The 16582-nt window shown below is 40.2% G+C and overlaps 1 protein-coding gene across 1 annotated transcript; it reads left to right on the top strand.

The window, feature by feature from the left end:
* The first annotated feature begins 8723 nt into the window (after nucleotides 1-8723).
* ccnd1 (cyclin D1) lies at nucleotides 8724-14672 on the top strand. The gene is made up of 5 exons (XM_085278913.1): nucleotides 8724-9273; nucleotides 10585-10800; nucleotides 11413-11572; nucleotides 11707-11855; nucleotides 11933-14672. Exons 1-5 carry the CDS (start codon nucleotides 9076-9078, stop codon nucleotides 12086-12088), a joined length of 879 nt encoding a protein of 292 aa, XP_085135039.1. The 5' UTR covers nucleotides 8724-9075; the 3' UTR covers nucleotides 12089-14672.
* The last annotated feature ends 1910 nt before the right edge of the window (nucleotides 14673-16582 follow it).

Below are 16582 nucleotides of genomic sequence, written 5' to 3'. Positions count from 1 at the left end.
TCAAGAATTTCTTTCTCACCTATTACCGTTCTGAAATGAGTTGGACTTGTTTGAGGGTAGGAAATTCGTCCTTCGCTCAGATTTCTTCAGATTTCAAACTGTGGAAATGAACCACTTTTTTCTCTCGTCATAACTTTTTGTTGGATTTCCACAGAGACCTGAAAATTTCCATGATTGTTCACCAAAGCCTGCTGTCTCTTACGGTGAAAGAATGATATCGATACTCCAAATAGATTTCAAGTCACAAAGCGTTGTTTGAGGGCAAGTCAAGGCAGTTTTTGCTTCGCTCTACTCAGTTATGGTGCATTAGAAGTCAAATATCTTTAATAATTCATATTTTAATGATAAATTGTAAACACTGGAAGATTCCCCCATCTCTTCTGAACAAAACGGTGTAAGAATGACCGCTCTAGCCCCTACGGTTTGGAAATTATGGTCATTTGTTTGAGGGGAGTCCTCACTATGAGAAATAGGCTGCAATAATCCTGTGCCTCTCTGTGCTGCGTGTGTAAAAAGAGGCACATGTTTTGGCGGGAAAAAGTACACAGGCTCTCTGATTGGTGGATTCAAATTCAGCAGCTCCCAGGCTGACCTAGAAACTTACTTCTCTCTCCCTGTGCATTTTTTTGCTGATTTTTTCATTTAACAAGTATATTTGAGGGACCCTCAGCATGTTCAGCATTTTTTCAGCTGTCCATTTTGCTTTTCCAATTTTTCTGTTTAACTTATTACTATTGTGCTAAATAATACTATTTCTGCTATTTTATAAGATTTGTGCCTAATATAGTATTTCTGCTTTTTATAGGATTTGTGCTTAATATAGTATTTCTACTAAATTATAGTATTTCTGCTTTTTATAGTATTTGTGCTAAAACATAGTATTTCTACTAAATGTAGTATTTCTGCTTTTTATACTATTTGTGCTAAATTATAATATTTCTGCTTTTTATACTATTTGTGCTAAAACATAGTATTTCTACTAAATGTAGTATTAATGCTTAATCATACTATTTCTGCTTTTTATAGGATTTGTGCCTAATATAGTATTTCTGCTTTTTATAGGATTTGTGCTTAATATAGTATTTCTGCTAAATTATAGTATTTCTGCTAAATTATAATATTTCTGCTTTTTATAGTATTTGTGCTAAAACATAGTATTTCTACTAAATGTAGTATTTATGCTTAATCATAGTATTTCTATATATTTCTGCCAGGTCCCCAGGCAGCCAATCCTCTGTGAGGACTTAGACATTCAAATTTTCAAATCAGGGCCTGCACGGTTTCCCAGCCAATCATATATGTGTCCTGAGGCATTCAAATTTGCATATTGGGGCCTTCATGGCTTCTAAGCCAGCCAATCATATATGTGGCCTCAGGCATTCAAATTTGCATATTGGGGGAATTCGTGGCTTCTAAGTCAACAAGTCATCCGTGTCGTATATCTCTAAAAATTCACATTTTAATGATAAATTGTTAACACTGGAAGATTCCCCCATCTCTTCTGAACAAAACGGTGTAAGAATGACCGCTCTAGCCCCTACGGTTTGGAAATTATGGTCATTTGTTTGAGGGGAGTCCTCACTATGAGAAATAGGCTGCAATAATCCTGTGCCTCTCTCTGCTGCGTGTGTAAAAAGATGCACCTGTTTTGGCGGGAAAAAGTACACAGGCTCTCTGATTGGTGGATTCAAATTCAGCAGCTCCCAGGCTGACCTAGAAACTTACTTCTCTCTCCCTGTGCATTTTTTTGCTGATTTTTTCATTTAACAAGTATATTTGAGGGACCCTCAGCATGTTCAGCATTTTTTCAGCTGTCCATTTTGCTTTTCCAATTTTTCTGTTTAACTTATTACTATTGTGCTAAATCATACTGTTTCTGCTATTTCATAAGATTTGTGCTTAATATAGTATTTCTGCTTTTAATAGGATTTGTGCTTAATATAGTATTTCTGCTTTTTATAGAATTTGTGCTTAATATAGTATTTCTGCTTTTTATAGGATTTGTGCTTAATATAGTATTTCTGCCAAATTATAATATTTGTGCTAAAACATAGTCTTAATTTAAAATTACAATATTCATAGTTCATCACAGTGTCTCTGGTAAATCACAATATTTCTGCTCTGTTGTACTATTTTTCTAAATCATAGTGTTTCTGTAATGTTTAAGTATTTTTGGCTAAATATATTCTTTCTGTTATCTTATACTATTTCTCCTAAATTCTTGTATTTTTGAGAAGTTATCATGTTTCTGGTAAGTTACAATATTTCTGCTAAATTCTGCTATGCTATTGTATTTCTGCCAAGTATTATGTTTCCTCTAAGATATTGCAGTTCTGCTAAGTTATTCCATTTTAGCAAACTTCTTTTGCTTCTGCAAAGTTTTTACAATTTCTGCAACTTTTCAGCTTTTTCAGCTACTTTTTGCATACAGCTTCAGCTTTAAGCATCCACACTGCATTTTCGCAGGAAATGCAAATTTTTCTAGTTATATTTTATTTTTCCGTACGTTTTTTGAAAGCCTACTCCTTCAAAACCGTTCAACTTAGAAAAACCATTCAAACATCGTTAGATTCCTATTCTTTTGGACATGACTGCTTCTATTTTTCTCATTTTTAACATTTATATTTTTAATTTTATTCAACTTTATTCAACAAAAATTTCCCATGTATTTCAATGGGGAGACCCTTCAAATTCTCATTCAACTTACTCATTTTTAAACTCTTACTACTTCCACATACATTGACATAGAGCCACCATTCAAACTTTAAAACGAAGACAAGACATTCAACTATTCAACTTGTATTTATCTTTTCAATATCTATTATACTTTTTCTTCAGTTCCAGTTTAAGTTTCATGATGTTTTTTCACCCGTTTCAGAGTTTATAATGGGTGTGTATGGGACGGAATGTTGGGGCTAGAGTGAGACAGCTCAACTGCTAGAGTGAGAGGAGCAAAAAAATTAATCTTAAAATCTTTTTTAAAACTGCTGCTGTGTCTGCAGCGTTTGCTCTACAGGTATGATTTTACCCTCAAAACGTAGCCATCGCTGTCCTCTTTCATCCAATGTGTTTACTATTGTAATAGGTGTTATGGTTCTTTCATAAATGTCACCAATGCACAGCCTCCTCCCTCCAACTCTTCCATAGACTCTAATGTTAAAATGGCTCAGAAGGTTCGTTTGAAAATCAGAAGAGCATGGTGTCTTTACACTGTCACCACGTCCATATAATAAACTCCACAGGCATGAAAACTGAGAATTTGGTAGACTAGACATTGCTGTCGCTCACGGTGAAAGAATTTTGTCAATACGACTTTTACTTTTCATTTAGGAACGATTTGTTTCGGCCTGACTTTTCTGTTCATTTTAAGCAGCAAAAGTGAGGTGCATGTCTGTGTCGTGTGTATGGAGCCATTGGGTGCAGTCACTATAGCAACCAGGCTCACACCTGCCAAAATTCATCTGAAACACTTCTCTTTCAACTGCTGCTGTGTCCACAGTGTTACAGCCATCATTTTACCCTCAAAACGTCACCATCGTTGTTCTCTTTCCAACACTGTCTTTCAAAGCTCAGACTTTTAAATTTTTTTCAACTGTGTGGATCCAAGCAGAGGGATCAGATTTTAGTCATTCAGTGATTCAAAGAATATGACCTTTTAATATTCTTTCAGATGTTTTCTGACTCTAAATGTTCTTTTCTCATTTCTTAGGTTTTTCTAATTTACAATTAAAACATTTTCAGCTTTTTTCCAACTTCTTCTTCTGTGTAACCTTCAGCTTTTAGCAGTTCAGCACTTTTGTTTTCAGGTGAAAATTTCTGTATTTTTCATCTCATTCAAAATTTTTAACTTAAATTCAGCAATTAATTCATTTCAGTGCATACATTCAGATTCAAGCATTCACACTGCAGTTTCTTCAGAAAATGCACTTTCTAGTTTTTCATATTTTTCAAACGGAGCCTCCCCAGAGAATCAAGTACGCCAGTATCACTGTCTGAGCTCATGTGTCTATCTGTAAGATAGAGAAGGCTCTTAAAAGTGTAAAGCACAATTTAGAATTTGGGTTAATGTATTTTGTAATATGGAGTGGGAGTGTTGAATAAGAGTTAAAAACAAATCCAAACAAATGCTTCTGAGCTCATTAGTCTACATCCAAACTATTGTTTTATTTTACAGGCTAAACTGAACACCAATGTCTGGTTGTGCAGAGTAAACAGACCACTGTGAACAATGTGTGATTTTCCTGTGTGGAACAACATGCTGTGTGGCACAGTACAGTATAATACTGTTTTAAAAATAGACTGACTTTGTGTAAATAAAGTGTAAATGCAGGAGTCAAAGGATGGCCATTTACCAGCAACTGAAGTCCTGCCATTATTAAGTCCGAAAGCTATTTATTTGAGATAGATTATTGCTCTTTTTGATCACGTTTTCTTATCGTTGAACACTTGGAACTAGAAATGGACTGAACCCTCCGGTCTGAATTTTATTAGAAGAAACAGTTAGCATGCTTTCAATGAACACAAATATCTCTGCTTTGAAGATTGAATAGCTTTTTTGTACACGTATAAAATCATGCATGTGTAAGAAATTACACTTGTATGATAAACTAGTTTGAGATGCTAAAACAACATTTCAACCACCATGAGGCAGGAAGTCACACAAGAGGCAGACCGAGGACCTTGTTTGAATGTTAACGCCTGTTGGATCAGCACAACTGCAAATACTCGAACAGCAGTTGTCAAAAGATACTTTTGTTATGTTTGTGAGGCATCAGTGCACTTTTATGAGCCTCTCGAGTGACTCCCAAGCAATTCCTCTGGGCAATATGTGAGAATCACTGATTATTCATTTCTAGATTGCACACATTTACGCAGTTTGAATAAGAACTGAGCAAAAGGACACAAACCCAGTAAACAGATTTGTGTGATGATAATTCCACATGGAACTGGTATTTCTCTTTCACATGCGTACGCATACACGATCTCTGCAGCCATCCTGAAACACAGAGGAGGTCAATTGAGAGGCAAATGATCATCATTGTGACCCCTGGCATCTGAGAGAATGCTGATTTACAGCTCACAATGGACTCAGCCCAACCAAAGACGTCAGCGTGCACAATAGAAAAATGTATATCTTTTAGTCAAGTGGGTACTTACTTTTACTTTTAAAGAGATGTAAAATTCCACAGCAGCACCTAATGTTAGCTGTGAACTTAAACTCTTAGCAAATACTTGCCAATTGTAACTACCTACCTGCAAAACTTTTGTCTTCAAATAGCTTTGAGTGTTAATTGGGTTATACTTCAGAGAAACTACATGTGGGAGAGGGGAAGGCATTGTATGCTGGCTCTGCTCAGTTTATTATTGTATTTTTTTGTGGCACTTGTTATGAAAACACTTTGAGCATAATGGATGTGCACTGTTTGGTCAGACCCGAGTTAGATACCACAGCCTCATTCACAGAAACTATTCAAAGCAGTACTATCTAGTCTGAAGTGTGTGTGTGTGTGTGTGTGTGTGTGTGTGTGTGTGTGTGTGTGCCTGTGAGAGACAGAGAGGGGGAGGGGGTATAGGTTGCATGCATTTCTCTTTACCTTTATGCCGTTCCCAAACACCTACTGATTCATCACACCAGGGGGGTTTTCCTGTTATCCTTGCCCTTGGTCCTAAATGTCTGTCACTCATCCAGCTAGAAACCAGGTGCTGTTAGGTCAGTTATGGTGCAAATGGTGGACACTCACAGACACAAACACACAGAATGACCTCCGTCTGTCTGGTTTAACGGATCACTTCACAGGACAGTCTCCCTATCCATCTTTGCAGGGTCATTGTGGCCCTGCCCTCAGCTAAGAAAGGAATTTCATTCAGATGGAAAAAGAAAACTCTCCTACTTCTCTGTGTGAGGCAAGCCTTCTCACACACAAACACACATTATTACTTCAAAGCTTTGATTCCTCGTCACAGACGGATAGATATTAACTTTGCTGTAAGTGAACCGACTGCACTACAAAAATGTTCAACATGCACCAGACCAAAGTTTCTGAGTATGCCACAGTTATGCAAAAATTGCACAGAATAGGAAAGATAATCAACCACACACGAGTAAAAGAAAATCTCAGAAAAACACACCACATCACAGACAAAAGTTTACCTCAATGTGGCACATCTAGGTGTGCAATAGTATGACTGTGTTATCTATGAGCATGCATATTAATGTGAAGGAATACGGCCTTATACAGTTCATCTCTAAAGGTTTCAGCATTATGCAAAAAGTGCCCCACATGACAGAAAGCTGAGAAGTACAAACGGCATGGGGGAGGGTGTGAGTTGGAGGACAGAAATGAGCACACACACGCAGATACACAGACACTCTGTAAATGCACCAACGTATTTCCATCACCTTCAGCGTCTGTATCATTGATTAATAAATATCTGCATACAGTTTCAATTACAGGGTTCGTTGTGAATTTGTATACTTCTGGGAAACTAATAAATGCCAGTTTACTGCATCATTAGCTAAAAGAATATCCACATCTCACATTGCAATGTTGAAGAACGTGATCAACACAAACATGTGATGGGGCCGTCATTTACCCATGCTTAACCTCTCCACTAATTATCATGAAAGGCCTGGTCATTGTGTTTAATCTTGCTGATAAACACCCCAACAGATGAGTTTGGTTATATGTGTCAACAGAGAGTTAAAGATGGATATCTTATGCCACACGTCCTGCCAAAGATGACGTTCAAGAGAATGGGTGGATGCCATTAATAGTTTATTGCTATATGTTTGAATCCACATTATCAAGCCGTGGCCTTGATATGGTAAATTGCATATAGCAATGGGCTATATGCCATGGGCTGTGCAGTAGTGGGATAGTCTGAATCAGTACGTATGCTGGTGTCATGTCACCCTCCACTGTCCCTTTAAACACCCCTCCCTGTTACCATAAAGCTGCTAGAAGAGCCTCACAGCAAAAGTCACATGCTCCAGCTCTCTTTGTTTCCCTGAGAAAACCCATATCTGACTGTGCACGAGGGGCTGAAGAGACACAAATGGCACAGAGGAAAGCTGTCAGTGAAGCAGACTACAATCATTCATCAGTTTTATTAGCATCTGTGTCTGCAGAGTATACATAATAACAACGTGGACTTGAATGACATCATGGTAAAAATACGATATAAAACAATGATAAAAGCTTTACAGGTGACATGCACACACTATAAATAAAACAGTAAAGCTCAAATTGGTAACCAGCAATTCACCACTGAAATGGATTACTAGCATGATTCAGTTACAAAGCAGCTACAATAAAATACAGAGTATAATATATATTAAAGTATACAGCAAAGGCCAGTGTGTTTTCTAAAGTGGAAGTAATACACAAATAAGTGTTTGAAAAAAAGAGCCAATCTGTGAAACATTTCTGAATAGATGGATACAGGTTTTACACAACAGAATCATTTATTTGTACATTTATACGCTCATTCGAAGCCACAGCAGAGTGCAGATACGCTCCTAATGTGACTTCTTGCTTTGTCCACGGAGGTGAAGCCTGCTTCAGGCATTACGGTACCCACTAGCTCAGACAGGAATTTCAGGAATGTGAAAAGCTCCAATGCATATTGAAAATAGATTAAAATGTGCACAGAGTGCCCATTTAATTTTTAACTTAAGCAGCTAAATACACTTTCATAGTTTTCATCAAGCTGCAAAAGTCAGAATATACATCTCTGCATGGCTCCATTAATAACTTGATCTAAATTGTTTCCTGGTGGTTCTGGTGAACAAAATACCGTCGGTAGTAAACGTCTGTATTGTTTATTTTAAAAGACTGTGTCAAAGGACTTTGATTGGATTATCAATAGCAATGTCAAGTTTTCCAGTGCACTGAACTTTTCCCTACATGAAAAGATACACCAACATCTGCCTAGTAACAGCAATTCCTCCCATTGGTTTAACGCCAGTCTCCTCCCGTTTGTGTGTGTGTGTGTGTGTGTGTGTGTGTGAGAGAGAGAGAGTCAGGAAAGTCTTTAATCTTGACTATTTTCCTAACATTTTATTATACTGAGGTACACACACACATATAAATATATGATTACACTGTTCAGTGCTAACAGAATTGTACTGAAGCTATTCAGTTAAATTCAGTTTGATTTAAGCAGCCCTAATTCTCAACAACAGTCGCCTCGGGGCGCTTTATATGGTAAAGTAAAGACCCTACAATAATACAATGTATGTTCTGCTAAAGAAAAAAGGAAACTGGCCTTTAAGTCAGCTGATAATAGAGCTATAATTATTATAGCCTGATCTGGGAAACTCTTTCCAGTGTTCTCCCATGCTAGATGGAGTCAGAGAAGTGAATGACTAAAGCAGCAACTCACTGTTGTCCCACGTGCTCACCTTATGTTTGCTCAGAGCTTCTGCTTTCATTCAGTCACAGACAGAGGAAGTACAATATGAAAAGAGAGGGCTGTGAGCCTCTATCGCCCCCTACTGATAACAAGCAACCACCCCCTGGCATATCCTTTCCAAAAGGGACAGACGTCTCCCTGACCCCGGACCTCCCACCTCCTCTTTAGAAGGTACCAGGCTATAGGAGGAGGGGGGAGAGACGCGAGGAGGGAGGTCTTCCCTTCTCTTTCTTATATATATGTATAGCGCTATAATAGAATCCCTTCCTCGCGCGCTCTTTTGCAGACTGCTTATCTCTTTGATCCGACCCCCTGCCGCCTCTGCCCACCCCCAACACTTAACAACAGCTGACGTCATCTCCTCCGCCGTGCGTGTTCGCTGATAAACTTTGTGTGTGTTCTCGTGCGTGTTTGGTGAGCGCGAGGCAGGGGTTTTTGTCTCGCAGTGCGAAGTGGTTTGTTCCAGAGGGCTGGCGCACACAGTCGGAGTAACAGCACGCAGCAGCGGCAGCCCAGTAAGAAGAAAGTGGCGAGAAAAGTAGCTGGCTGTGGGTTTCTGTGCTCCGGCGTCTTCTTACTGTTACACGGTGACGTCTTAACCCGGAGATAGGAAAGTTTTATCGGCAGTGATAAATATACTCAAAGCAGAATTAGCCTACTATGGAGGACCAGCTGCTGTGCTGTGAGGTGGACTCAATCAGGAGAGCTTACCAGGACGTCAACCTGCTCAATGACCGAGTTCTACACACCATGCTCAAGGCCGAAGAAAACTACTTGCCTTCGCCAAACTACTTCAAGTGTGTTCAGAAAGAAATTGTACCAAAAATGCGAAAAATAGTTGCCACCTGGATGTTGGAGGTTGGTTTATTTGACTTTAACTTTTTGCTTCCAACTCCCCGACGGCGTGTCGCTTGCTTAACCTCTGTGTACACCCGAAGGTGGCATATTGGTCGTTATATGAAAGTTGTGCGGCTCCGTCTGCTATTTTACTGTGCATGTTACATAAAGGCTCTGAAAAGTCCCGATGAGTGCTGGGTGGTCCTTCACCTATAAGCGGAGATCGGCCTCTCGCTTTCCACCACGAGTCGGCTGCCTTTCTTAGTTATTCCTTTGGATTCCGCATGTTTTTGCTTCTTGCATTAAATGTTGACGAGATCGGAAAAAATATTCCGAAATAACAGCAATGTACACGTATGCAGTCTGCTCTGTGCCAGTATTATGCGCCATCTTTGTTGTCGTACAGGAGGAAGATTTTAATATCTTTAAAAATCAATAATGTCAACAGAAATGACAATAACTTTGTAATATCGGAAAGAAATGCCTGTATAAGATGAGACTGCTGCACGGTGCCTGCTGGCGCTCGTTTAGCTGCTGTCCGCTGCTAAACTTTGTTGTGCTTGCCGACGGTCCGGGCTGCGTGTGAAGGTCGCCACGAAAAATGGATATTCTTAGAAAGCGTAAAATGAAGAAATGACATTTTGGAGTCGGCTTTAATACTTGAGATGTTTTTAAACATTTACGTGTAGTTTTGGAATGAATTCTGTGCTGTCTTGTATTTTTTATTAATTTTTGAAATTGTGCATCTGGGCGCCGGGGGAAGTGCTGCCTGCAACACGTGAAAGCCCGTCGCAAAAAACATTTTCTTTTGAATTCACTTGGACTGCAGTCGGGTACATTTGTGTCCCATCCGATTAGTCATTCGATAAGGATCATTTAAATCCTATTTTAACACGGCCAGATAATTTTTAAATATTTCTAAATATTTTTTGAAAAGATGACGAAGTTGAAATTGGAGTGTGGAACTTGCATGGACGCCACCTTTGTGTCTCAGTCAGAACTGACTGCAAACTAATTCTCGGCTGCTTTCTGTGCTGAACACTCCAAACTACGTAATAAATACATTGCGTGTGAACTTGCCATTATTCCGGTGTGGTCTGAAATTACGTTTTGTTTTTTTAAATAGAGTGGTGAGGAAATTGAAACAACTCAAACATATTTAATGTGCAGACTGTAATTTGTTCTAATGTCGTTTGTCGTCAGTGCGGCTCTTGAACGCAAACAGCTGTGCACGGATTAAGACGCAGAGACAAAGACTCCGCAATGCACATGAGTTGGAAGTTCCTGGAACCGAGCAAAAGCATACTCTAATAGCTTTGTCTACCCTCCCAGGTCTGCGAGGAACAGAAATGTGAGGAGGAGGTTTTTCCGCTCGCTATGAACTACTTGGACAGATTTCTATCAGTTGAGGCCACCAGGAAAACAAGACTACAGCTGCTCGGAGCCACATGCATGTTTCTAGCATCAAAAATGAAGGAGACTGTGCCCTTAACGGCGGAGAAACTCTGTATTTACACGGACAACTCGGTCCTGCCCGGGGAACTGCTGGTAATTGACTTCTGCACACTTGGATGTTGCATAACACATACAGCACAATATGCACTGAACAGTATACCTAATGTTTGCAGTTTATCTGGTTAGTGTCACCGTGGTGGGTGGGAGGGAGGAAACTGTATTGAAATGACGTTGAACTAAGAGCAGAAATGTGCAGCAGTGTCTGAATGGCTGCGGATGACTTTCCCATGGTGGCTGGAGGCCGCTCTGATTTCATGAATGGTTTCAGTGGCTGCCAAGAAAAATCTGGTTCACAGCAACACCTAGTGGTCATAGGACAGACCTGCACATGCTTGCCAATAACCAACATTGGCTCCAGTCAGTCTCACAGTCTTCTTCTATTGTGTGCTCCCCTTCAAAGGAGCATATCTCAATTATTCATGTTCCTACACTGCAGCATATGTTTTTGTGGATGACTGTGTTTGTATACATTTGGACGGGATGGGGACACAGAAACTTGATGTCAAATGTCATTTTAAGAAAAAGCAGATTAGATAAAACTTTTAAAACCTAAAATAACTTCTAGAATAAATACATGTCACCACAGACACTTGTACTGTATACGGATCAGTTTGAGTGACTCCCTCTGTTCTGCTCCGTCCACAGCAAATGGAGCTGCTGGTTCTCAACAAGCTCAAGTGGGATCTGGCTTCAGTAACTCCTCATGACTTCATCGAGCACTTCCTGTCCAAGCTGAAGATCTATCCCTCCACCAAGCAGATCCTCAGGAAACATGCCCAGACCTTTGTGGCACTGTGTGCTACAGGTGTGACATGAACTTTGTCCTTAGTGTGTGTGTGTGTGTGTGTGAGCAGAAAACAGAGTTCTGAGTTTCTCAGGTTAGCAATGAGCGTGCAGTTGTTTTCATCCCTGGAAAACTTTGTTGTGCTGTTTTAACAGATGTCAACTTCATTGCCAGCCCTCCCTCAATGGTGGCCGCAGGGAGTGTAGCAGCAGCTGTTCAAGGGCTCTACCTGAAGAGCCAAGATGCGTCCTTGTCTTCCCAGAACCTCACTAACTTCCTGTCGCAGGTCATTCGTAGCGACCCGGTATGGAAACGTTTTGTCACTTATTTGATGTTTGCAGTGCAATTGGTCTTGACTCAGTCTCAATTCTGTGCTTGCAGGACTGCTTGCGGTCATGTCAGGAGCAGATAGAGTCTCTGCTGGAGTCTAGCCTGCGACAGGCACAACAGCACAATGGCACAACAGAAACTAAACGAGTTGACGAGGACACGGACTTGTCCTGCACCCCAACAGACGTCAGAGACATCAACATCTGAGGCGACCCGGACCTACGTCGCACAATGAGCAGTGATGGAGGGAAAGTTGTCAGAGGGTGGTAACGGGCGGACCAGGGATGGGGCACCCCACTTGAACTCCCTCCCTCCCTTCCTCCTCCAGCGTGTCACTCACATGCCTGCTGTCCACTACGGCTGCCAAGATAGGATGCTCACCATGCTCACCCCTGTCACATGTCCTGCCAGCGTCCCCTCCCAGGCCAGGAAAAGAAATGAACTCTACAGAGATGTACCAGAGAGAACAGACACTGAATATCAATGAGCTCTGTGGAGCTGGAGCTGAAGCCACAGAGGCAAATGTTTTTCTTATTCCCTCACACGTTAATTAGGAATCTTTCAATTAAAGCAGACTGAGCATGCCTACTAAAACATCCCAAAGTGTACAGTAGGTTCTCATAGTCTGTCATCAGGGCTTCACGTGAAAGCAAGAGGCTCGTCTTTTACTTCGTTTTCTGTTATGTCGGAATGCTTTAGAGTTCCTGCCCAAGTTTCCATGTTTGTCTTGTAGTGCAGACACTCATATACCCTGCTTGCTTATATTTAGTCACTTTATTATGTATCATTTTAAACCTCTCAGTTAGTTAGTTTTATGCTTCTGTTCTTCAAAGCTTGTTTGTTTGTTTGTCTTAAAGCAAACGTAGGGTGAGATGCTCACATTCTATCACCCTTAAAGACTTTGGACTGCTATTGTAAGGTTTGGACTAGGGAAATTCTTTGGTCAATCTTTGATTTTTGCTTTACCCATTTACCTGTTATTTGATAAAATCAAATATAAACAGAGCAGTCCACAGTCTGTTCTTTCTCTGTGTAGTTAGACGTAATTCATTCCAACTTTGTTTTCTAAAGAAAAGCACTTTTGGTCAGTGATGCTGGCTCAGCTAAAAGTCACAGTGATAGTTTGTAAAACAATATGAAAACAGTCTTTTGATGATGGAGAGTGTGGGGAGTACTTGCTGACAGTTACACCCAGTTATGCCTGGATCTGATTCATGGTGTGGGACACAGAATTGAGCACTGTGGCAGAAACTGAAAGCTGCTCAGCACCGTGGCTCGCTGTAGCTGCCTTCCAGTTCAGTGTTTCATACAGGTAGAGCTGCTCTGACGTCATGATTTTATAGGTTTAAATGTGTGCAAAGCCAAATGTTAAAGGCCCAGAGCTAAACGTAAAAAGTACTATTTTAATAGTTCAAATCATTTTTGTATAGTAAAACATATTATTTATCTTTGTAGGTTCATGCTGACCATGGCTTCATGAGCTGACGTTAAATTCAAGCTTATTTCTTCCTCCAGAACAGGTCAAACTGCAACTAGTCTCTGTAATTCTTCTCCATTGCTGTAGCCCAGCTCACATACGTGTCATAGATTATGAGGGCAATGAAGCTTAAAAAAAGAGAGTGGTGAAAATATTAACTTGATTTTGCACAAACCTAAAAGACGTGGTGTGCGTTTTTTGGGACTTGCCTAGAGGAAAAAGGGAAGCGAAGCCAGCAAAAGAAGTGGCAAAAAGTTTGAGGGCTCACCAATGGGGTGCGTCTTACTGCTGTATATTTCATACAAGGGCTCCTACACAGCACGGGGATGTTGTCATGTTCAGGTTGATATATACTTTATACATACGGATGGACAGGTTACCATGAGCAAGGAGAGCTCTCTACTACATGGAGTCAAAGCGTGGGAAACGTGAGTTCTGTGAGCATGTCACACTGTGTAGGAACCTTGTAAAATAGGTTTCTGATTGTACATTAAGGATAGAGTAGGAGAGAAACACTCCTTGTATTCCGCTGCTATAGAAAATAAATTCCAGCTACATGTTTAAAAAATTGATTAAAAACCATGCTTTTCTCCTGTTTGCTGCTACATTTTGGTTGTTTTATACATATGTCGATATAATGCCATTTTAGGATTGAACTTTCTCATAGAAATTGTTATTGACATCCTCATTTGTTTATTTTTCTTGTGTATTCTATGTGATCTTTTTTTTTTGTTCATAACTACAGAAAAATTTTCCATAATATTCCAAAAACAAGGAAAAATGAGACAATGTACAGAAATGCTTTGATCCACAATACCTCATGTGACAGTCAACAACTATCTCTAATTTGTAGTCTTTTTTTTCCGTTTAGTTATATTCTATTCTACTTGTTGGTTCAGTGCCTACTAGCTGCATAAAACTATTTGAGGTGAAGCATCTGCAATGGAAACCAGCGAGTCCAGGGCATGCTTTGATACTGGTGCCATAACAGAAAATGGGATATGTATAACTCTGTTGAGTGCTAAGCTGTCTCGGTGAAAGAGACTTTATCTTTCCTTTTAGGCCCATAGTGGCCTTCCTTTCCCCTTTTTATATTTATATACAAGAAAAAGCTTTTTGCTCCAACTGTCAGTGAGTTGATTTGAATTTGTATGTAGATTCAGTGTCATGCTCAGTAAGCCATAGACTGTTTTAATGTTTTCACAAATCATTTCACACATTTGTGTCTGCTTCATGCCAGTTTTTTGCAACTGGAACGGTGTATTCATCCTTGTGTTGACAACACAATAAAAACATTAGATGGAATCTGGAAAACTGGTTGCCTGTTTTGGTCCAGAGGAGCTCAAACCTGCTCACTATAACTGAATGTGTTTTTGCAAGACTGAACAATATATTAAATGGAGTGGTTCTTCTATAGCACTTTTCTACTCTACCTGAGTACTTGGCGCTTTATTCAGCATGCCTCATTCATAAAAGCACTATGCTTTTTCTATGGCGTGCTTTCTAACATTTCTACTGTGATGGATGCATCAAAGAGCACCTTGGGGTTACCAGAGTCTGCCTTTTAAAGGATATTTAAAAGGCAGACTGGAGCAGCCAGGAATCAGACTACCAAACTTTCAATTAGTCGATGACCTACTCTACCTATACCAAACACATTAATACACGTCACAAGTGTGTAATATAGTTTTTAAGGGTTGCAGAGTAATTTCTTTCTTGTTCAGGGATTATTTTTCAGCAGTAGTTTACAGTCTGGCAGTAGGACTGTGTGTGGCATAACTTTCAGTGTTCATTAGCAGCACTCAAAAACAAGCTAGCTACTACTGAAGTTTTGCCTGCTAAAACCATTGATCAAACTCTGGCAGGGTTCATTTTATTTCCACCTCACTCTAAAGCAGAAAGGCATGAGAGATGGAGGCCAGAACTATGAAGACCAGAGCTAAGATTTGTGGCTTAGTAAGATAACTTCAGGGTTAAACTTGGGATTTAGATGTTGCAAAGATAGATCATTTCTTAATAGGCTATGTTGCCATGCTGCAGACCTAACCTGCTCTGTAAAACATTGTGTTTGAGATAAGAAAATAATAGGTCAAAAATCAGTTCCACTACCATTCCTGAAAGATCCCTTGGACTTTGGCGCGTAGACAGTAAGAGTCTAACCATGAACAATAAGTTGATTGATGGGAAGATGGAAGTTGAGATTTCAGTTCTGGAAAAGGTAATCAAAGTAGGTTCAACCGGGATTGAATGTATACACCCACAATTGACAAATGCGATTGCAATGAATATATTATTTCCAAGGCCTGACATGGCTCATGAGTGAGTGAGTCACCCAGGAAGCCCTGGGGACTTTCAATTCAATTCAGTTCAATTTTAGTTTTAAACTGCCAAACTACAACAACAGTTGTCTTAAGGGGCTTTATATTGTAAGGTAAAGACCCCACAATAATCATCATGATATGATCCTTAAGAGGGAAAGCAATCTGAAATCTGTATAATTGTGTTGTTTACAAACTCGGCCATCTCCAAACGTAGGACCAACAGGATCCTACGATTGGAGGAGAATTCTGAAGTTGGATGAAGTGGTACAGAGTGTTCCCAGTGGGGAGAGGGTAGTGATTGACATAGACCTAAAAAGAACATAAAGGTGAAGGTAACAGGTGAAACATCACACCTGTTCAAACTGAGGTGTTGAGCAGACATGATGTTAAGGGGAGAACTATAGAAAGTCAGATAGTGATGGGATAGAAATGGCTGTGGTGAACATGTACTTCAAGAAGAGGGAGGAAAATAGTGTGACTTGTAAAAGTGGAGGATGATGCACACAGGTGAACTACATCTTGTACAGAAGGTGCAATCGGAAAGGGATGGGAGACTGCATGGGGTGGGGTGATGTCAGGGGAGACTGTAGCTAGGCAGCATGAGATAGTAGCTGTAGGATGACTTTGGAAATAAAGAAGAGGAAGTGAGTGGAGGTAAAGATTAAATGGTGGACCAAGAGGCTGATGGCAAAGATGGAGAAACTCTGAAAGCCAACGACAGAGGAGACACGGCCAGTGACGGAGACTCTGGGCAATGGGACACCTCAGGCAGTCTTGCAAGTGGCCAGCGGCAGCGAAAGAGACGGAACTCCTCAGGCGGTTTGCCGTGACGGAAGGGATGACCTTCTGGCACAGACAGAGCAGAACGAGATGAAGCAGGACCAAACTGAATACATCCCTCGG

This window comes from Mchenga conophoros, linkage group LG1, assembly GCF_057382185.1.
Source record: "Mchenga conophoros isolate Kocher_MC1m ecotype Shallow Benthic linkage group LG1, M_conophoros_male_GT1.1, whole genome shotgun sequence".
Lineage (NCBI taxonomy): Eukaryota > Metazoa > Chordata > Actinopteri > Cichliformes > Cichlidae > Mchenga > Mchenga conophoros.
The sequence above is the reverse complement of the archived record's forward strand: the minus strand, read 5'-3'. Positions and strand labels throughout refer to the sequence as shown.